The 23618-nt window shown below is 24.6% G+C and overlaps 2 protein-coding genes across 3 annotated transcripts; one reads left to right on the plus strand and one right to left on the minus strand.

The window, feature by feature from the left end:
* Positions 1–4888: 4888 nt before the first annotated feature.
* Positions 4889–11930, plus strand: LOC126906622 (ribosome-releasing factor 2, mitochondrial). Its single transcript, XM_050687299.1, has 15 exons — positions 4889–5155; positions 6301–6428; positions 6812–6925; positions 6989–7141; positions 7224–7394; positions 7459–7730; positions 7797–8018; positions 8628–8759; positions 8844–9014; positions 9930–10032; positions 10096–10242; positions 10306–10493; positions 10596–10691; positions 10747–10893; positions 11662–11930. The coding sequence occupies exons 2-15, from the start codon at positions 6302–6304 to the stop codon at positions 11830–11832; spliced, it is 2214 nt and encodes a 737-aa protein (XP_050543256.1). The 5' UTR covers positions 4889–5155; position 6301; the 3' UTR covers positions 11833–11930.
* A 2147-nt stretch (positions 11931–14077) lies between these two features.
* Positions 14078–22002, minus strand: LOC126906627 (uncharacterized). 2 transcript variants are annotated; one of them, XR_007704291.1, is made up of 6 exons: positions 21347–22002; positions 20871–21234; positions 20675–20814; positions 18238–18316; positions 17463–17731; positions 14078–14340 (listed from the first exon to the last, which is right to left on the minus strand). XR_007704291.1 is itself a non-coding variant. In XM_050687308.1 (2 exons), the coding sequence occupies exons 1-2, from the start codon at positions 17775–17777 to the stop codon at positions 14321–14323; spliced, it is 1512 nt and encodes a 503-aa protein (XP_050543265.1). In that variant the 5' UTR covers positions 17778–17951; the 3' UTR covers positions 14078–14320. The 2 variants fall into 2 exon arrangements, 1 of the variants encoding a protein (XP_050543265.1); XM_050687308.1 differs by lacking the exons at positions 18238–18316; positions 20675–20814; positions 20871–21234; positions 21347–22002 and having other exon boundaries at positions 16286–17951.
* Between the last annotated feature and the right edge of the window lie 1616 nt (positions 22003–23618).

Consider the following 23618-nt stretch of genomic DNA (forward strand, 5'->3'; position numbering starts at 1 on the left):
CGATCGCTGAGGGGTACACCGGTTGCGTCTTGTAAGTACACAGAACTTCGCCGGCGACGTATACGGTTAAGAACTTGTTTCTATGTGCGTATATATAAATAAAACGGGAAGAGTATATTAAAGTTTGCCAATTAATTAAAGACCGCGACGTACTGCGAGGGCGCTCCACCAACAGCGGAACGAGGCGGAATAGCGGAAAAGAGTATGTATACCAGAGACTTTGCAGGGGTTGCGGAAAAGGGGGTTGAAGTGCGGGACACTGGCCGAGGAAACACGAGTTTATATATGTGCGCACCCGGCCGTCTAAGTTGAACCGTAAATTGAAATATACGGAAACCGGCGGGCATAGCCGAAACATCTTAGAAGCGCACCCAGAAGTATCCTCCGTCTGAATGAATGGCGGCAGCCACCCTCTTGTACTTTATGCGTGCTCGCTTGTCTATATATATATATATATATGTATGTATGTACTGTATTGCATAGCCTACACAATCGTCATGCACCCTAACGTCTCCATATTTTGAGCTTCCACCACTCGAATTACCACCGCGCTGTGGCTATTTTTTCTTTTCTTTATTCCCCTTGTTTTTTCTCATTTCAACGGAGGGGTTTAGCGCTATAAAAATGTCTTTCCGCTCGCGTTCTTCGCGCCATGGTTGTTAAGTATTAATATTTTTTTTACATTTGGAAAACGGCCCCTTCTGAAATAGATTTTACGGCAACCGCTGTACATGTTGTGTTCAAACTTCGTGAAGTAAATGATTTTTTAATGTAAAACGAGTTTAATTTTATGGCTTAGCTGTTCGAAATATAGATAATTCAATGAACATTACCGTAAATAATAAGTAAATCAAAAATACATAATCAGTTATGTCTCTTTTATTCTGTGGACGTTATTACTTAACATATCATTATGGTTTCTAAGATTTTACATACATAAGAAATGCAGTAGTATTTTAAGTTATAGTCTATATATTAATAATGAATAATATTTGTTTTTCTTTAGGTTGAACTCATTATTCGATGTAATAATTTCTAGAAATACTCTAAAACTACTCTTATGAAATGTACGATCTATAATATATTTTCTCAATTTCAAGAATGCCATGTCCTTATATGCCATTCCCGAAAATTCATATATATATATATTACATGGATATATTAACCCAGTACCTTTTTGTACAAACTTTACAACATTTCAAAGACCACAAAGCCCTTTCTAAACGGTTTCTAAACTTTATACTTAATTATTATTAGAGTATATAGGTTGATATATATAAACCACTGTAGTGAATACTTCAATCTGTCATCTTATTTTGATATTGTAAACAGATTTACATACATTGGTTTGCATCACAGAATGTTTGCGTGAAATTGTATGTGTTGTCATTATAAGTGTAGAATTACATTATATTGACATAATACTGTAATATTAATATTATACTAAAATAAAATAAGTTAGGTATCTAGTAATTAACTAGTATTTTCACATATTAATACTTAAATTATGTCGTATTTCATAAATTAATATGTTACTGAAGTATAATTTTTACATTTTCATTCGATAAAATACATTTTTTTAACTTTTTAAACCGTTATAGTCGTTGGACAATTGTTCTAAAAGCCAGGTGTTTTTAAACGTAACTGTCATCATACAGCATCCTTTTATGAAGTCTAATATGAATAAAAAAAGCAAATAACGTTCGCCACATAGCTACCAGATATAAGTATATAAATCACGATCTGTTCTCTGTTATATATAAACTTGTTTTAATACAACACAGTAAAAAGGGACAATGGCTAAGAATATATAAGAGATAATCAGGTTTGGCCACTTGCACAAAAAGCAATCTGTAACAACCGGTTCACCCCATTCAGTTAGCAGGGATGCTATGGTATAACAAACACAATTTTTCTCTTCTAAATTTGTTCATCTAATTATGTATAATTTTTAAATAAAACTATTTTTATGTTTGACTTAAATAAAAAGATTTCTTAACTTGAATGTTGGCCAAACTTTTTTGTTTGAAATTTGATTTTTTTTTTTGTCGAAAGAGAGGTTTTAAAAAAAAATCTTGTAATATCTTTAAAAAGAATTCTTAACATATTCCTATCACTAATATCACATAAGTATAATTCAAAAAATTATCATAAAGAAAATGTTATAAGTTTTTCCATTTTTTTCGATACTGTAAAACTAGTAAGCTAAATGTGTGTAAAATTCATTTTATAATACTGTTATTTAATTATCTTGAACATTATTTTATTTTTATACTTGAATAGTATCAGATTATAATATTTACGAGCCTATATTAATAAGCCCTAGACACTAATTATAAAAATATTTTTTATATTATATTTTTAAACAGAAAAAATAATGTATCATTTTAAGTATTCTTTGTAGTAAAATATTTGAATTTTACTATACGTATTTTTAAAATAGTTATCATAAAAAAATTATTGGCTTGTATTAGTTTTATAAATACATTTAAATTAAAGAAATTCATTTTTTTTTCATATTAAATTTTATAATATTTATTCAATCTTTGTAATTGTCAAAATATTCCCAAACGTAATTTTCAAATATGTATTCTTTAATACAACAAAAAAGTCGGTGTTAATCTGTTGTGTAAAGTAATTATGTCAACATGTCCAATTCAGGAGGTAAGTTCTCATTCGAAGAAGCTTAACCTGTATTAAAAGTATTTTCTAGTTTTTCTGGTACGATAAGCATAAGTATTTCTACAGTGTTGAATTAGGAATTCTATTAGACAAAATATATTAACTACACTAGATTATGAAGTCTCGAACATAATTAAATGCAATAGCATTACTAATGTATCAGTGAAAAATCTGAACACGCTTAGGTATTTCGTAATATATCCATTTACTAAGTCTTGAAAATGTTGAATATTTTGTAGTTTGCTGATTTCAAAAGTTCATAGAAAATTCAAGTGAATTATGGCGAAGAAAACATAGAACTAGCAGCAGTTAAAGAGATTTTGAACAAAGAAAAACCAAATGTTGAACATGTCACACGCTATCAGAAAATTGTAATGACCAAACAAAATATTTCATCAAAAATTAAAGCTGAAAAATGTTCTCTTACAAAATATATAACTAAAGGAGTACTTAAGATCATAACTCTATTTATAAAATATAAAAAAAGTTGTCAATGTATAAGAACCTTTTTTCTGTTTTTTTTTTTTTTGTACGATCTTTTGAAGAATATAGAAACATTGATTAAGTTCATTATCTGTTAAATTGAACTATTAATCTACATTTTTCCTTGTTTAAATTAATTGATATTTACCTAAAAAAAATATGTAGTTTTAAAAGTTTCTAAATTTTACAGTCGTAGAGTTTCAAATTTTCAATTTATTAATATTATAAAGTAATAGTTATTAACTATTATATTATATTGTAGAAATCAATATGATCATATCTAATAATATCGTCACTTGTTGATTGATATAAATTTGTTGATATAAACAGAAATATATTGATAACATTATTAATAAATTTTAAATATATCGGTTGTTCTATCAAAAATTTAATATTCAAAATCGCTATAAGTTGAAGCCTTAAACCAATGTATGAGTTCAACGCCACTACTCATTAAAATCTATATCTTATTAAAACTTCAATTTCTACACAGGAATTGGAAAATACGTATTGTTTGTGTTCATAAAATTTATATTCTGTGATAACCAACTTTTTATTATCATAATTATTAATGTAATGTTCATATTTAATTTCAATTATTGTACATTAAAATTATTTATGTATATTTTATAAATATTAATTAATTAAAACAAATATTTTTTTATTACTATTGAGTTACAATTTTATAATAGGACTTTATAAAGACATAACTCAAAAGAGCTGACTTATAAGCCACTTATATTTTGGAAAATTACAGTGATATTTTTCAAAACAATAAATATCTTATTTCGAACAAGATATATATGTTGATAAAACGGGTGTTGAATAGGATGCTCGGGCAATGTATACAGTGTCCTCAAATTTTGGGAAAAGTAATTTTTCGAAATTTTATTTCTCACGTAAAGTTAGGCATTGCGTTAGAATTTTAAGAGTAATTTTATTCCTCCCTGCCATCATTTTCTGTGTTATAAGATAGTTAAAAATATGTATATTGCTATTTGAAAAAATTAAGTTTTCACCCCCTATAAGTTATAAGGGATGATGTTTATAAGTAATTAGATAATAAATCAAGAAATATGTAAAACTAAAAAAACAAAAAAAATTTTCGCTATATAGTATATATTCTACGAATAATTAAGTGGTTTATGATAAATGGTTCATATATATAGTCTTATTTTTCATATTGAAATTAATATCTACATATCTGTATTTAAGATATTCAAATGAAGTCGATATTTAATAATTAATAAAATTTAATAAATAAAATAACTAATAAATAAATGCAATATTTATTTTTATTTTAACATGTTATTCAGCCTATTTCGTTTTTGTCATTGTAAACAATGACCATTTTTCCACTTTGACTGTAACATATTTATCAGGTATTAACACATTATTTACCCCATTTTTTATTTTTTGCTGTCGGGAATATTCCTGTTACCCAACACTAGTTTTGAGACATCACATATTAATCATACTTTGAAAATGTATTAACACATCATGAGTAGAAATTACAGTACACATTTGACTAGAATTCTAAGAATTTGTAACTATTCTTAAGACGGAAACTAGATGCAGTCAAACTGATTTATATTTATAAAAATACTTCTATTATTGCACATCAATGCTGTAATAAGCTTAAAGATAGCGCTGCAATTTAGTTATCTATTGTATTTCATTTGTCGTAAGAGATTGTAAGATATTTTAACGATATGAAATAAGTGATACCGTTTGAAACGTGTTTTCTTTTAAAATTATTTTCATTGTTATTTGAAATTTAAATTCTTGTAATGTTAGTTATTCATACTCAAGTTAAGTTAATACTAAAAATATAAAAAAATTTAACTAAATTATTTACTTTCAATGAAAAAAGAAAAATATGAAATCACATATGTAAGACATTGGAGTTCACATATAATATAATGTATTATACCAAGGCAACTTTGTATAATATGTTATGTAAAAACTAGTCACTCATTTAAAATTACAGGTAATTATTGTAAACAATTTAAAAATTTTATTTTTCATTAAATGTTTGTTACGTCTAACATAAGTTGAAAACATTTATGAAATAAAATATTAATAAATTTTACTTATAATGTTAAATAATAGCATTTATATAATTTATGTTATAATTCTATTGTAGCAACAGTATTACAAATATTAATAAAGTGATATTCTAATTAAAATTTACAAATGAAAAAAGGCTAATATACAGGAGATATTTAAGTATTGACTAAATTTGACATTAAGATTTTTTCTGTAAAAAATCTCAACATAATAAAAAATCTAAATATTGTCTTTAAATTTTAAAACCCTTATATTAATTTAATTGTTATATTTTGTATATTACTTATTAATCAATCCATAATTTTATGTAAAAGTAGAAAGAAAAAACTCAATATTTATTGAGATAGTATTATAAAAAATTAGACATAATATTTTAAGTAACTTTGGATAAGATCAAACTTATTCTTCTAAAATTTTACAAATTAGCTGTTGGTATAGACTAAGGTATAAATAATACTAGAGATTTTTTGCTTTCTAGTTTATAATCTTAATAGGTTTTTTTTTAATAAAGTGTAATCATCTGAATTTTAAATATGGTAAAAATTGAAATAATTACACTTTGAGATATATTACTCATTTTTTTCTACAGCATTATACTTTAATAAAATATGACGTTTTTGAGTTATGCTTGTAGCAAAATGCCACAAAAGAGTAGTATATCCTAGCAAAATTGTTATATCATAAACTCAATATTTAATTGCTTCATAGTAGATTGAATTATTTATTTTCAATACATTTCAATGCATCTAAAATTTTTAAAATTGCTCATCTGAAATAAAATAACATTTTTGTCTCTTTTTGAATGTAATGTTATTACTTAATGTTGGTGTATAGCTTCTGTAACTTTGGTATTATTTTGATAATAGAGTGGATTTTTAAATTTGCATGCACCAAAATATATTTTAGAGTATTAAAATTAAATACATCAATAAAAAAAAATGTTTTGGAGGTTGTTATTCGAAAAAAAAAAATTTATAGTTTTTAATTGTTTATACTAATTTAGGCTTAAAATTAAAATCTTTTATTGAAAACAATAAATTGTAATATTATATTATACCTTTTCAGAATGTTGCAAATTTCATTTCCAACCATAAAACAATGTATTTATGCCACTTTATGCCGATATTACAGTCAAAGTAAAAATGATTTGTCTTTATTACGAAATATTGGTATATTAGCTCATATTGATGCTGGTATGGAATTTGTTTACTATATTAATTTAATTTGTACTTTAAATTGAATAAATTTAACATGTTGATTTTGAAAAGATAAGCTGACCATTGATGATACAATTATTGAATTAAACCTTTAAATAATTAATTTATGTCTTACTAATGTACAATTGTAGTAGTTTTGAATAAAAAACTAAAATAGTTTTAATTACTCAAAATTCATGTAACTACATTTTACTTGTAATTACAAGTTTTGATTATAAATATATAAAAATAACAAAAAAGATTTATATGATTTGGACAGATTTAATTAACTTTTTATAATTTATGAACCACTTTATATTTTTTTCTATATTAAAAACAAAAATATTACAACATGATATCAATTATTTTTTAATTTATAGGTAAAACTACAACAACCGAAAGAATGCTTTATTACTCTGGTATAATTCGCAGTATGGGGGAAGTACATGATGGAAACACTGTAACTGATTACATGGATCAGGAAAGAGATAGAGGTAAAATCTAAAATTTGATTGATTACTATTATATAATAATCCTGTGGTAATTCTTTTCTTAAGGTATTACAATAACTTCTGCTGCAGTCACATTACCATGGAAAAATCATAAAATTAACCTTATTGATACCCCTGGTCATATTGATTTCACTATGCAAGTAGAACAAACATTAAATATTCTTGATGGAGCAGTTATTGTATTAGACTCCTCAGCAGGTAATGATAAATTGCAATTTAATTTTTAACTACATAATACCTAATTATATTTTTAAATTACATTGTAGTTTTTAATTTTTAGGGGTTGAAGCACAAACTATAACTGTATGGCGACAAGCTGATCGATATGCAATACCACGGATTGTATATGCTAATAAAATGGATCGTCCTGATGCTTCATTACCATTATGCATAGACCTTCTAAAATCAAAATTTGGTATAACTCCACTGCAACTTCAAATACCAGTAAAAGGTAATTTTTTTTAACATTAAATTTACATCATAATGTTAATAGTATTTTTTTTTTTTTTTTTAAGATAATAGTGGTCGTTTATTAGGGTTAATTGATGTTATAACTAAAACTTTATTAACATGGCATGGGGCAAGTGGTCAAAAAATAGTTTCATCTACAATTGAAGAGAACACCAAAACATGGGAAACAATGCTTAGGGTTAGAGAAAAACTAATAGGTGATATAATTGATATAGATGAAACTATAGCTCATTTATTTTTAAATTCAAATGATGGTATTGATTCAATAAAAACTGATGAATTAATGGCATCTTTAAGACGAATTAGTGTAACACAAGTATTATCAACTGAATTTAACTGATATAATACCACATTTAATTTATTTATGGTGTGTTGTTTGTAGAAAGGTGTTCCTCTAATTTGTGGTAGCTCTTATAAAAATATTGGTGTTCAATCTTTAATGGACTGTATTGTGAATTTTCTGCCATCTCCAAATGAGCGCATAACTTTAGATATTTTTAAAGTATTTGGATCTTCAATGTCTGCTAGAGCATTTAAAGTAGTTAATGAAAAACAAAAAGGACCAATAACTTTTTTAAGAATGTACTCTGGAAAATTAGAAAAGGTAGTAATTTTCTTTATAAAAAATCTTAATAATGTAGCCATATATATGTCTATGATTATGAGAAAAATTTTGAATTCTTTTAAATAAATCAATTTCTATATATAATACTTGCATAAACAAGTATTATAAAAATTTCATTGATGTAGTTTCAATAGTTTATGCTAAAAAGTATTATTATTAAGTATATTAAAGTAACTGTTAAATATAATTTGCTTGGTGCTAAAAAGAGCTATGTCTTTTTAATTCAAGGAAAATAAATTTTTATCAGATTCTTTGATTGTATATTTAAACACATTGATTTATATCAAAATTACTGCCGTTAGTTCATTATACATATATTAAACAATCTTAATAATAATTTAAATTTTAAGGTTGTTTAATTTGTTTTTTGCAAATTTCAATAAAATAACTGGGTCTTTAAAAATAATTGATTTTTATTTTAAATTGGTTTATTTTTATTTGAATAAATATATATATATATTAGTTAATTCTTAGAAGATTTAGAAATAAAATTTGCACTATAGTAATAAGAATTGGCATTCTAGTTTAATTAGCTAATGTATGATTTAAATAAATTTGTATAGTACTTTATAACTTTTTTTATTTTAGAGTCAAAAACTATACAATGCTACACAAAAAAAGTCTGAAAATATAGGACGAGTAATGATTCCTTATGCAGATGATTATAAAGAAGTTGAAAATGCACAAGCTGGTGCTATTATTGCTGTTACTGGATTAAAGGTAATTTATTTTATTTTTATTCATAGAGTTAGAAAAAAAAATATTTATTTTTGGAATCTTTCATTAAAAAAAAACTTTTATTAGAACACAATATGCGGTGACTTTTTAACAAGTAGTGGTAATGCATTAAAAAGTGCTCTAAACAAATTAGCAATATCTAATAAATTAACACAAGATGAATCTATCCAAAAACTTGGAGTTGACTTACATGTGCCAGATCCTGTATTTTTCTGTTCTATAGAGCCTCCTTCTCAAGTAAGTTTCTTTTTATTGAATTATATCTTACAAATAAGTATATTAATATAAAAAAAATTAAAAGCAAATTGTCACTCTATAAATAATTTTTTTAATAGTAATTTTGATGTTTATTATTATTATTAATTACTAAAAATCAAAATAAAGTTATTTTTATAAAAAATCTTGTGATTCAATATTAGATAATAGTATCAATCATTAAAAGATCCTTGTTTTTTTTTTTCAATTTTTAAGTTTAATATGTCATATAGTCTTTTTAAATATTCATATTTTAAATGAAAAATAGGTTTTAGTTTCATTAAGAATTCCTAGGATTAATTTAAATATAAAAAAATTTTTTTAATTTTAATGAATTATTTATGATATATCTAACACACAATTGACAAATATTGGTTGTTGTATTAGTGACTGATGTCATTAACTAAAATCCTGATAACAACACTACCTCAAATCATATTTTAATGACTTTCATTAATCATTATTTGAGTATAAAAAAATTTTGGTAGACCAATTTTAGGTCTGTACTAGGACCCAAGCCTTTATAAAGGGCCCGAGTACACATAGTTAATTTTTTTCAAAAACACTTTTGATATTCATAATTTTAATTGGTTGTTTAATACAATTAAATTTTAATTGATAGGGTTGTCTCTATCAGAGTTGACTTTTAAAATAGGATAGAACCAAGCCTACTAGGCAGTGATAAACACAACACTGGTCACAATGTCTCTTTTATATAAAGACTAGATTTTAGTCTATTTAAGTATTAGCAAATTTAACATTATGAAATTTGCTTTCTTGTAAAAAATCTAAGCTATAGAAAATATACTATTTTATAAACATTATGAAAATTAAATTCAGTTTATTAAAATATGAGCTTGTTATTTTTGTTATTTTTGTTTTTTATGTATATTTTAGTCTTACCAATTAGCTTTAGAAAATGCATTAAAACAATTACAAAGAGAAGACCCTAGCTTGAAAGTGCAGTATGATGAGGAAACCGGTCAAACTATTTTAGCTGGTAAACTAATTTATGAAATAATTAATAAAATGTTTCGAATAGTTTAAGTTAATTTTAGATTAGGTATGGGTGAACTACATCTAGAAATCATTGGTGAAAGAATTAAAACTGAATATAAAATTGATATTGATCTTAGTCGTCCTCAGATTTCATATAAAGAAGGTATATTAACAACTGCTAAAGAATCACATAAACTTGATTTAAAAATAGGTATTTTTATATGTCACTTTATTTAGTAATAATCAATACTACAAATTAAATTTTAAAAAATAGGTTCCACATTTCACAGCGCTTATGTAATAATGTCTTTATTAGAAGCTGAACCCAATAAGAAACTTATATCATTAGATAATAGCCCTGACAATGCTTCTAATACTTCTGCAATACACTTAAATAAATTAAATGTCATTACATCAAGTGCAAAAGCCGCATTAACACATGGACCAAAACTTGGGTGCCCAGTAAGTAATTTTTGAAAATTATATGTTATAACCTTTTTTTTTAAATAAATATAGCTTATAGATTTTTGAAATTGTTGATTGATTAGTGACTAATATTTTTAGGTGAATAATGTTAGATTTATTCTTCATTGGTTAGAATTAGGCAAGGGGACGTCTGATACAGTTTTAAGTTCAGCTGTGAATCAATGTGTTCATAAAGTATTTTAATTTCTAATAATTTTTTTTTATAAATTTAATATATAATTAAAATTAGTTATTGAAATCTGCTGGAACAAAACTGTTAGAACCAATCATGAGTGTTGAAGTTGTAACTGACGAACAGAATTCATCTGTGGTGCTATCTGATTTTGGACGTAGAAGAGGATCAATACAAGATATAATTATTAGGTCAAATAATCGGGTAAGATGCAATAAAATGTAAAAGAATTTTCATATATTTATTTTTCATTTGTTCAGGTGACATATATCTAAGTAGGAAATGCATTGTGTATTGATTCATACTGAAATTCAATTTCTTTGTTCTGAGCTATTTAGGTTTTCCCATCATCCCATCAACACAAACAATAGCTTTCATAAAAATAAATTAAATATAAATTACAAATATAATATTAATTTATGTAATAAAAATAATTTGAAATAAGATTAAATTTATATTTATAAAAATGCACTTCAAGAGTTTAATTTAATTTATTTGACTTTAATATTAATTTATTTTAATGTTACCCATAAATAAAATATTTTATTATAATATTTTTTTTTATGAGTTAAATTGACAATATATCTAAATTATTAGAGCAGTTGTATTTTCTGAGCAATTAAGTTAGTCCTTTTTTTTTTATAAAAAAGACAATATTTTGCTGAGACCAAATAATTCTGTTTCAAGAAAGCAAAAATGTAATGTTTTGGAGAGCAGTTAAAAAAATATCTTCCATGGATTTCAATGAACTTAAAATTTAACTAGATTAGCTACAAATATTATCTTTCAACACAATATATTTTTAACTAAAAACTTAAATGAATAATTTCAAAATCGTAAAATTGTTATAAAACAGGTTTTTACCACTCTGGTACAACATTTTTATTCTGTAAATAAAGTATAAGATGAAACAAAACTGTGAAAAATATTATTTTGTTTTAAAGAAATTAAATAAATAATTTTATGTGTCAGGTGATATCTGCTCATGTACCACTAGCTGAATTATTGGGCTATTCTAAAGATCTTAGAACAATCACATCTGGTGCAGCTTCATTTTCTATGGAATTTTATGCTTATCAAGAAGTATCATCTAAAGATGAAGCCCAAGTTGTTAAAAATGTTACTGGTTTCTATCCATGTTAATGATTGAAATTAAAGTAGAGATTATTTTCACATTTTGTTTTTAAATATAATAAATTAAGTGAAAAATTAATTATAATATTAAAAACTTGAGATCAATATCATTCTATTGTTTTGTTTTTGCAGTACCAGTTAAAAGTTCATCTCGTAGTTACCATAAAATGTAAAAAACTGAGATTTTTCTAAATTTATGTCATTTATTTGCATTATTAAAAAAAATAACATTTCTAAATAAAATATGTCAATTTTTACAATTATTAAACTTTTTTCATATTTTAGTTTTTTGTAGTATACATTTTTTTGTTTGTATAACCAATAACTTGAGTAGGATTAAAAAATAAATCAATTGAACTTAAACATTTGACTGGTAGTGTATGCAGTATTTAGTTATATCTAATTAAATTTATCTAGATATAATAACTAGTTAAAAAATACTTAATTTATATCACATTTCTTCTTCTTCCGTGACTTCGTTCTTTTAGACCGTGTCGTCTGTCCAACAAATTTGCTTCCAAATTTCCCTATCCAATGCCAACTCCTTCCGAATTTGTATCTCATTTAGATAAATAAGAAAACAAATATTTTAATACTATCATAGGAATTTTTCATAAAAAAAGGGCACAAAATGGCTATTATAAAAATTAAAAAATCAGTTTTTATCATTAAAAATAAAAGTAACAAAACTGGTTCATTCTATATTATAAATTATATTTCCATAAGTTCAATTTGTGGTACTATTCTAAAATAAATTTAATATTTGATATAGGCATAATAAAAAAAAGCCATTTATGTATATCTAATAATCCATAATAACATCATGATTGCATGATACAAATAAAAAAGCTCTGGGGTATGGAACATAGCTCCTATGATGATTTTTATCTACTTCCATAGCAAAATCATTAAGTTAGTCATTAGATTTTCACAAAAAGTATACTACAAGAAAGCTTATGGTTTCTAAAATTTTATTACAATCAGTGTTTTTTTTTAATGTTATAGCATTTTTAAAATTAAAGATCTATTTTTTGAAAATAATTTTTTATAGTAGTGTATTTTGAGATATTTTTTTAAATATCTAAAATTAAGGGGTTTTTCAAATTTATGGTGCTAATAGGTTCAAATATTATAATTCTGTTCTTTTGAAGAATAAACAAAAGAAGACTATTTAGAGAAAGTTGAGACTTTTCACGGACAGACAAAAAAAATGTATATCAACACAAAATAAAACCTACTTAACTTCCCATCAAAGCTAAAAATTATAAAAAAATAAGCCAAATCATTGTGCTGTTTCATTATAAAAAAAATCCAGCACAATGAGGACGTGGCATAGTTGGGTCAAGTATAATGATATCTGACAGTGATTAAAATCACTATAATAAAAAACGCTTCGATGCAAATCTGTAGATAATATTTAATTAAAAAAAATTAATGGATTATTCCAAAAGCTACATGATCTATTTCTTTATTTATATTCTGATTACAAGTTTTATGATTTTTAAGTATAATATATTTATAAAATATAAATATATAAAGGGAAATGGTTTAATTTAAAAAAAAGTATGTCGAATGAAAGAGGGATATAAATAGTATTTATCATAAAAAAGTTGTATTGATCCATATATCTTTTAAAAAGTTATAGCATTACAAAATTAAAAATAAAAATAGAATTTAAAAAAAAAATCGTATTTTTTTATTAACTGTTGTCCATTTTCATCATGAAAACAAACTAAAGTCTGAATTTTTTTTTTTTGATAATAAAGTATATTACATAAGCTTTAATATAAGATATATATAAAAGTGTTAATATTTCCAGAACACTTTCAAAAATTAAGTTGAAAAACTTTTTATGAAAAAGTTGTCATTTTGAATCCTTCCCTATGGGTAGGTAAAAATATATCAAATAATAGACTAAGATATCGTACATCTATAAAAAGAAAATAAATTGATTTGGTCATTTTTGAAAATTATGGCAGTTTTAAGTAAAAAAAATTTTGAAAATTAACAATTTTTAAATTTGTAATTTTTTTTAAGATTCTCCCATTTACGGGGAACGAGGGAAATTTTTTCGAGGTAATGTCTTCGACTAAATACGATTTGTAATCTTTTGAGTATCGTTGAAAGAAATCGGTTCAGTGAGAGTTAAGAGAAAGTGATAAAAGACACAAAAAAAAACACATCATAATAAAACTAATACATTCTCAGCTTCGCATCGAAACTAAAAAATATAAAATTTTATTTAAAAGAGTATATATAAAACAAAAAAATTATTGTACAATTTTTCATTCCTTAACCATAGTATGTTAACATTAATGATATTTTATAAATGTTAGACAGGAATGACTATTTTCATTATTTACATTTCCAAAAATTTAAAAATCACAGTACTTTATTTTAATTTTTACTTATATTATCATTTAGAGACTAAAATTTCCATTTTCGGCTTAATCATGTTATTGTATTTAATTTGCCCATAAGCTTCCATATTAGATGTTTATTGGACTTGAGTTTTTACTAATAATACAAAAATAATTATTACATGGTAACCTTATTTTAAATTATTTATCTTAAATAATGAAGGATTAGATTACATATTTTTTATTGACTGTTTTTATTATTATTTTTTTATAATAAATTTTTAATAATAATAATTTATAATAATTTTATAAATTATGATAATTTGATTAAATAATTTTGTTTCTCTTTTAAATTTTAAATATTTTTAATAAATACAAATATTAATGATATTACCCAATAGATTGTAACATAATAAATAAGCCAGTAGAAAACCCGTTATTTCACATAAAACGTGTTTAAGTTTTGCTGATTTTTTCAGATTAAATTAAATAAAAATTGCGTTTATTTAATTATTTACTTAAATTATTAAAAAAAAACCAGCACAGGGGGGTCGCGGCACAGTGGTGACGTGCCATAGTTGGATCAAGTATAATGATATCTGACAGTGATTAAAATCACTATCAAAAATAAACGCTTCGATGCAAATCTTTAGATAGTGTTTAATTTTAAAAAAATTGGTGTTTTATTCCAAAAGCTACTTGATCTGCTGGTTCCTTATTAATATCTCGATTAAGATAAAGTATGTCGAATGAAAAAGGGTTTATTAAAAAATATTATTTCTCATAAAAAAATTGTGTGGATCCATAAACTTTTCAATAAGTTATAGCATTATAAAGTTAAATATAATATAAATAATAAAATCGAGAATTTTCACACGAAAATAGCATTCGGTAGCCATTTTCGCCGTGAAGACAAGTCCAGAGGTCAAATTTTTTTTTTTCAAATTAAAGTACATTACATTAGCTTTAATTTAAGATATATATAAAAGTGTCAGACCTTCCGGAACATTTTCAAAAGTTAAGTTGAAAAAGTTAATTTTTTGTGAAAAAGTTGTCATTTTAAATCCCCCACTGTGGGCAGAAAAAAGGTCAAATTTACAAAAATAATATACCAAATAATAGGTAAAGACATCAAGCATCTATAAAAAAAAAAGTTATATTGATATGTTCATTTTTGAAAAAGTTACGGCAGTTTTTAGTAAAAAAAATTGAAAAAATTTCGAAAATTAGGGATTTTTAAATTTTTAATTTTTTTGGAGGTTTCCCCTATTTACGGGGAACGAGGGAAATTTTTTCAATTTTGAAGGGTAATGTCTTCGACTAGATACAATTTGTGATCTTTTGACGTATTGTTGAAAGAAATCCGTTCGGTGAGAGCTGAGAAAAAGTGGTAACAGACACAAAAAAAAAAAAACATAGTAAAACCAATACCTTCTCAGCTTCGCATCGAAGCTAAAATATCAACGTAATAAGTTGATATTTTTATGTACATTAATATTTATTGTAAATAATGTATCTTATTCATAATTTCTTGGAGAAGATGTGGAGTACATTTTTTTATAATAAAATACTTATTTATAGTAATTTCAAAAAAAGTATTTCATGTAGATCCATGTATGGATATTGGTGCAACTAAAGCGAAAATAATAGGGGTGCTAAAATTGAGTTATACTCACAAACCTCAAGTAAAATTCCTTAAATAATTACTTACTAGGCCCATTGTAAATGAATAAAAAACTATGTATATTTTTTTCTAATAACCGTTATATTAACATAATTTTTCGGTTCGGCTTATAATTGTATTTTTGATTATCAAAATTACCATATAGTTATATCAAATTGTAAAAAAAAATTGTTTATTATTTATGTATAATATTAACTATTGATAAAAAAAATTCTTAATAAAATGAAAAAGGGTTATTTTAGACAAATTTTAGTATTTATAACTGAGGGTACTGATTTTTTATTGGAGTGTCGATTGAGAACTTTGGGTGCTGCAGTACCTTTGCTAGTTTAGTCCGTGTGTAAGATGCCATTAAATTTTGTCCTCTTTAATTAAAAAAAAAATCTTAAAAGATTTAAAATTTAACTATGTAACTTACTTGATTGGTAATAATCGATTATATTTATTGGAACTCTGTTATTAGCATTAAAATTTGGCGGAATAACTCGAAGTACTGTTTTATACACATTTGTATATTTTTTTAGTGTTTCTACATACCATACCAACTTTTCAATCTGATTTTTAACTTTTTGAATTACTTCAATTAAATCAGATATATTTTCATATGCACAACTCTTGATCGGTATATTATATTCAATATTATCAATGTTCATCATATTAGTCATGGTTTTTGAAAATTTTTTAAATTTTTTAAATTTTTTTAAATTATTGACTACTACATTGTTTAATTCCATTTGATTAACAAAAAATATCGAATACTTCATTATATCTTTTAAATCATTTGATATGTAAGAAGGAAAAATATTCAATTGAATAAATTTTTCAAAACATTTATTTAAGGTATTACCTATGTCATATATCAAATTTTTTTTTATATCTTTGTTAGGAAGAGTTATTGAAATCATATAATAATATGTTTCTATTGCAACAAAAAATGGTTGAATAGTAGCAGCAAATACTATTTTATGAAATTCGTTCATAATAGCGGTGTTATAATTGAATACCATATAATCGGAAAGTAATTTTTCTAAAGTTACCGTAACACCGGTATTATTTAATATTTTTATGTTACTAATTAAATTTAGGCTATCTACAGTTTCATCGTTGGTCTCATAAGGCACATTAATGTAATTATGTATATTCTTATCTGTAGTCAATATTTTAATAACGTTATCATTAATTTTATTTTTAGACAATAATTTAAAAAATAACAAATTAATCGGATGAAAGTCCAAATATCTATAGTCTCTTTCTCTTTTTTTGACAAGTTTACGGATTTTAAGCCGATTTCTGGCTAATGTATTTTTTAAGGTAAAGATTTTTAATTCAACACCGCTTTTAAAACTTATACGTTTCGTTATTTTCGACATGCCATTTTTTATGACTTTATTAATAGAATTACCGTCAGCATAATTTACACACATATTTTTTATTAAACTCGATAGATTTTTCACAATCATATTTTGACCATTTTTCAACTCTACAAGTATTTTCTTTACTTTATCTAGATCTATTTTTGGTGGATTTTTATTTTTGTTGGGTTTCTTATACATAATTTCTATTTCAGAAGTATTGTTCAAATATAAATTGATTACCATTAAATGATCATGATGTTGGAAGTTGTATTTATTTCGTAATTCATCGAGAATTAACATTGTAAGTTTACCACAAAATTGAATGCTATTTCCGTGAGCTCTAAGGTCAGCGATACTTGATAATTGAGGATTGTCGATATCAAAAATAGTATTGAAATATTGTATTAGATTAAGAAAATATTTCAACATTAATTTTGTAGCTTTACATGGAAACTGATAGGCAACATCTGATTGGGATGATTTACACATACAACCGGCTTTTGTAGTTTCTAAAAAAATAAAAAGTATAAGAATCAAATCAAATTTTGCTATCATTTTTTTCTTTTATTAAAACTACTTTTTATGTAAATTACAACACTGACATAAATATGATATATATATATATATATGTATTTGGAATGGTATTTGAAATTAGTCAATGACGTCACTTATATTTGGGTAGCGGTAGTTGTAATACGAGCGCAATGAACTATACAGTCTGGCCTTTACTATTTAGGCTACAGAAAATTTTAAAAAATGAGTTCATAAAACAATTATTATTAATAAATTAAATATTTATACAAAAATTTTCGTATAAAAACAAAAAATATAAATAAAATATAATACTGTTTAGTATTAAATTTTATTTTTTCATTATACATTTTTTCTGTTATGATTTTTTACAATTACTAAGTACACTAAAAAGAATTCTTTAATGAAATAAATTATTAGTATTTAATATATTTTTTAAATTATATTTTCAAAAACATTATTTTTAAGTATCAACTTTACTTACCTTATTAAATGAATCAAAATAAAATTGTTGACAAACCGATGCTGAATTTTTTTCATTTTGAATTATTGATTAACATTTCCTATAAAATATGTTTACAACTTCTGTTTATGATATTCTCAAATATATGTTTTTCAACATAATAATATTTATAATTTTATAAACATGTTTGTTTACCAAGTTTTGAATGTTTTTAAATAATTCAAATAATGAACATTAAATAACTAAGAAAACTTAAGTTCACTTTTCGTTTCTGAGTATTATGTTTTTTTGTCTTTTGTCTGTCTGTATTTATATATCTACAGACAGAGTTGAATGTACACAATATTTTTTTTTTTATTGTTAAAAAAATTGTAAACTTTAAGACAAAAATTTTTATATTTAAAATATTATAACTAGGTCAATTTTTAACTAATTTTAATTAGTACTACTTCATTGTTTGTTTTTTTTATGTAAATTATTTTCATATCTTTTGAATTATTCTCAATGAAATATCTATGTCAAAAGATATAAAAATGAACAAAAAGTATATTTTACCTAAACTTTAAGATAGCAAGTTGTTAACCTACAATGTGTCTCTAATTTGAAGTTTAGGAAAATTTTTCCGAATTTAATTTCTTTAGTGTTTTTATATCAATTAATAGCTACTATAGCAATACGATCAAAAATAAAAATAAAATGAAAATTTTGGACCACCCTACCTAAAGATATATTGTAGCTGATAAAATTACTATTTTTTAGTTTCTATAATTTTTAGGTATTAACAAGACAGATTGCATATAGTAGTATTTGATCTATTAAGGTAAAAATTGAGTAATATTATACTTCCTGTTCCCCAACCTTGTTGGAATCTTTTAATGTTAATATCTCAAATAATATTACAAAACTGGTCAAAGTTTTATTTAGATCATTTTCTATTTAATTGTATAAAAATAATTGTAGATTCCCGTTTATCTTTTGTTAACCTTTTCTTAACTAAATACTAATCGCCTAAAAGGTTAGATTAAATTTAAAAAAAACACAAAAATGAAAAATTTCGAAAATATAAGTATTTAATTATGACACAGATCTTTAATTTTAATCTATCATCTCATTGAATATTTTGTTAGACAACTCATTAAAATGAACAAATAATATACATAAACAAAGCAATGTTTACGAGCACCTTCAGGTCACGACGGACGACTAACTCGTATGCCGGTGCAGGTTATCTATCCTTAGAAATAAGTTTTTATTACTTGATAGTTAACATAATTAATAAAAATAAATGAAATTTATACGAAAAAAATTATTATTTAACGGAAAATTGAGATAGTATTATGAATACTACCCTAATTACTACAGTACACACTACAGAGTGATTCACTTATCATGAACCACTTAAATAATCAAAAAATAAAAATTATTATTGATTTCTTTTAATTCAATGTTTAACTTACATTTTTTTAAATGTTAATAGCCAAGTTTATATAAAATCCATTCCTAAACCTTTGGGCTTAATAGACAAAGTTGTAAATGATAAAAAAAACTACTAAATTTACCCTAAAAATAAAACACTAAGTTGTATATCGTCAATATTTAGCTATAAATTATTTATAGCGTCTTAGATAGCAATTTATAGAATATAACGTTTATTTAACGTCATATTGACATATAATTAGAGTCAAAAACCGTGTATTTCTTAAATTACGAATATGTATATTAAGTGTAACATTGAATTTAAAGTGTTAAATTTCTTATATTGTATGTAGTATATGAATATTTGTAGAGAATTTTATATCTATTAGTCAGTATATATTGAAGTTTGACAGTAAAGATCGCTAGTATAAAACACTTCGATGCGATTATTTATAAACAAAGACTAAAAAAAAAATATCAAATATTTTAATGGACATTTTACAAATTTCGACATAACTTTAAGAAGATATGTTGTCAGGATGTTTTTAATCTTAAAATACATTGTAAATGATTTATTTTGTATTCGGTTTAAAGAATACAGACGTTTTGGAACATAATCAAAATTGAAGTAAATAAATAATTTTGTGTACTTACTACGTTTCATCAATCAATACAAAATATGGCACTATACACAAAATACAGCAAAAATATTATCTACCTTATGGACCCGTAATTTTCTAAATTAGATTATTATCTAATAAATAAGCTAGTTAATTATATGTATAGTCATTTGATGTATTAAAGTTGATATCTCTATAAGGTATATGGGACGAATATAAATAAAATTTTATGATTGAAAAATTGGGGAAACATTTAATTAAAAGAAACTAATAAAAATATTATTGTTATTTTTATTTTTCAATTAAGTGGTTCATGATAAGTATCACCTGTATCGTTTAGGTAATGATCTTTTGTATGCAAGTAGTATGGTTTGAAACAGTTCAATATACTAATTAAATACTGATATCAAAATAGTACTTACAATGTTTAGTATTTCATACGAGGCAGCTAGATCGTAAAACGGCTCTAATTGTTCACCGCACTAGATTGCCGTCTTGTCTTAAACTTGTTTGATCGCTATAGAAGCGGATGAACAAAGTCACCTGGGTGAATAACAGTTATCTGCACATCCAATAAATGAAGTAAAAACAAAAATTACAGAAAAAATAAACACATACATTACAAGGATATCCAATAAGAATCTTAGATTTTAGGGGTAGCGGGGTGCTTGAAATGCTAATGCCCGTCGATGCGGCAATGAACAAACTCAATTAAAATAAAATAATAAATAACATTAAAAAATAATAGAAACTTAACTAAATAAATGAAGTCGTCGATGATAGTGGTTAAAACTCGTTAACGACTGATGATGACCTCATATGAAAAAGCTGAACACAAACGCAAATAGTCACCGAAAGTAATTAAGTGCCACCAGAGTGATGTAAAACTCTCACGCAATGGCGGACGAAAACTTGATGCCGGTAAATTTTTTTCAGTAATTGTCACGGCCCAATCACTGATGGCATGCAAAGGCACGGGAGCCTAAAGAGTGAGCACAAGTGTGAAACAAAACAAGTAATAAAATTATAGCGTACAATGGCCGAATAATAACATACAAGCGGAGGCGCTTGCTGTTTAAACGAAAAAAACTTACATTACATATTCGTTGACAAATATCGGCTTCGATTTGCCGTGCCCGGTGGCCGACAGGGCTAGTAAAGCAAACACGCTAGAGATCAGCTGTCACGCGATTGGTCTTCAACGATGTTGGACAACTGGTCCACTAGATCTTTGTTAAAGGCGTTCTCTACCAAACATTTTTTAGTGTCAAAAATAAAAGTTCATTATATTTTTTCATATCTTTACACGAGTTCTGCAATCGTAAAATCATCTTTTAAATTAATATAACTTTTGGCTATTTTATAAGATAATTAATGAAATATTTTATTCATAAGTTTCCAATTTCCAGAGCAGTTGATCCTTTGGGTCAGATTTATGAAACCCTAGTAAATTATAAACGTGAATCCCTCTGAAGGTATATCTTTATAGATTATGATTAAATAATAATTTTTTTCACAAAAACTTCATCTTACTGGATCCACATCGCACAGTGGTTCCTAATACGATTTTAGCTGGCCATGAATAGAACATTTTACAATCTAATGTTGTATTTATTATTAAGCTCGTCATTGCTAAGTAATAGTCATACGTAGTTAATAGTAATTAATATGATTTGTCGTAATATACTTGTCATTATCATAATATGGTATAACAGTTGGCTACTCTGTTTGTGTCCACAATAATGGTCGTTCTTTTATCTTTTCAATTAAGATAATTAACACTTTTATTTATAAATTATATTCTTATTCTTAGAATAACATGATTGTTTTTTAACAAACAATTTAGATAAATAACTTGGAGAAATATTTAACAAACGTCTACTATTGTTTGATTATATTATATTACACACGATTCAGTCATAAGGCAATTATTAGTCACCTTTAAGAATCACTCTCTTCCAAGAAGAAATTTATAAATTATACTTGTCAGCTCTTTTTACTCTTATCTTAATAATAAAACACAATGTGTTAACCCTAATTGTAAAAATAAACATGTACTAATTTATATATTTTATGCTTACTTATCAATAAATAATAAAACTGCAAGAATGAGACAATGATGATTGTTCGGGGATAAAAAATACTATAAAAGGCAAAACAATCCCTCACAGTCAGTGCTGAAAGTTTTAGTCTATTCGAACGGCGCTCTTAACATCATCACGTGAAATTGTGATCATCACTGTTGAAAGTATTACGTGTTAATTTACAAACTATGAACTTAAATTTGTGTTACTTTGTTTATCAATTATTAATATTGTCACTGAAATTATTATAAGACTTAGAAAAATGATCAGGTAAGATTTCAAATCAATAAGAGCCAATACTTAAGTTTTGTGTTACAATACACTAACCCAATTATTTAGAATTAATAATCTGAGTAAAGAACGATAAAACAATAGATCACATATTTATATTAATTTTCAAACTTTAATTAATTATTACTGACTATTTCGTATCTTATACATAATCATATTTCATGATATTCGTGAGATGGTTACCGCCTCTTCGTTGCCTAAAAGAGTTTAAAAACTTAATATGATTTCTTCTGTACATATAAACACTTCAACTGGGTATTCATGAGATGGCCATCCCTTCAGTGTATTTATTACAGGTACTTACCAGTTGGGTCATTTATAATACCTCCATAAGAGGAACTTTAATTATTAATTTTTTTATCTACTTGTCTTTATTGTTTTAAACCCTTTAACTCTACAACCCCGATCGACCTCTGCTCACCAATTGACTAAATCCTAAAACATCCATTCTTGGTCAATATACACACTTACACTGCACATATACTCCTAATTTCTTTTATTATGGATTTAGAACAAATAAATGGTGTTAATCATAACATAAATGAAAATTTTTATTAAAAGCTACACCTAAACTTTATTTAATTAATAATTATTTTTTAAGAAAAAATCGTATGGTTTAATTTCAGATATATTAAAATATATATGTTTTAAGTTACTCTTAGAGTAATTTAATTTTAATTAACTTTTTTTAGTTGCACCTATTGTATACACAAAGCGCTTCTTAAATCAATAATTAATAACACAGACTTGATTATGTGCATAAAATTTAAGTTACATAGAGAAAATATTTCCATAAACTTTATCAAAATTTTGGGTTAGCAAGTATGAAAATATAGATACGTAAAAATAATTGAACACTATATTTAATAAGTGTTTTGTATACTACTAGTAATATATAAAATAAACGTAACATGCTATTTATGATATCAGATCGTTATATTTTTATTTATAAATCATATTCACAAGTCTATACAGCATAAATATTTTGTTT

The sequence above is a fragment of the Daktulosphaira vitifoliae genome, unplaced genomic scaffold, assembly GCF_025091365.1.
Source record: "Daktulosphaira vitifoliae isolate Bord-2020 unplaced genomic scaffold, ASM2509136v1 Scaffold_5, whole genome shotgun sequence".
Classification (NCBI taxonomy): domain Eukaryota; kingdom Metazoa; phylum Arthropoda; class Insecta; order Hemiptera; family Phylloxeridae; genus Daktulosphaira; species Daktulosphaira vitifoliae.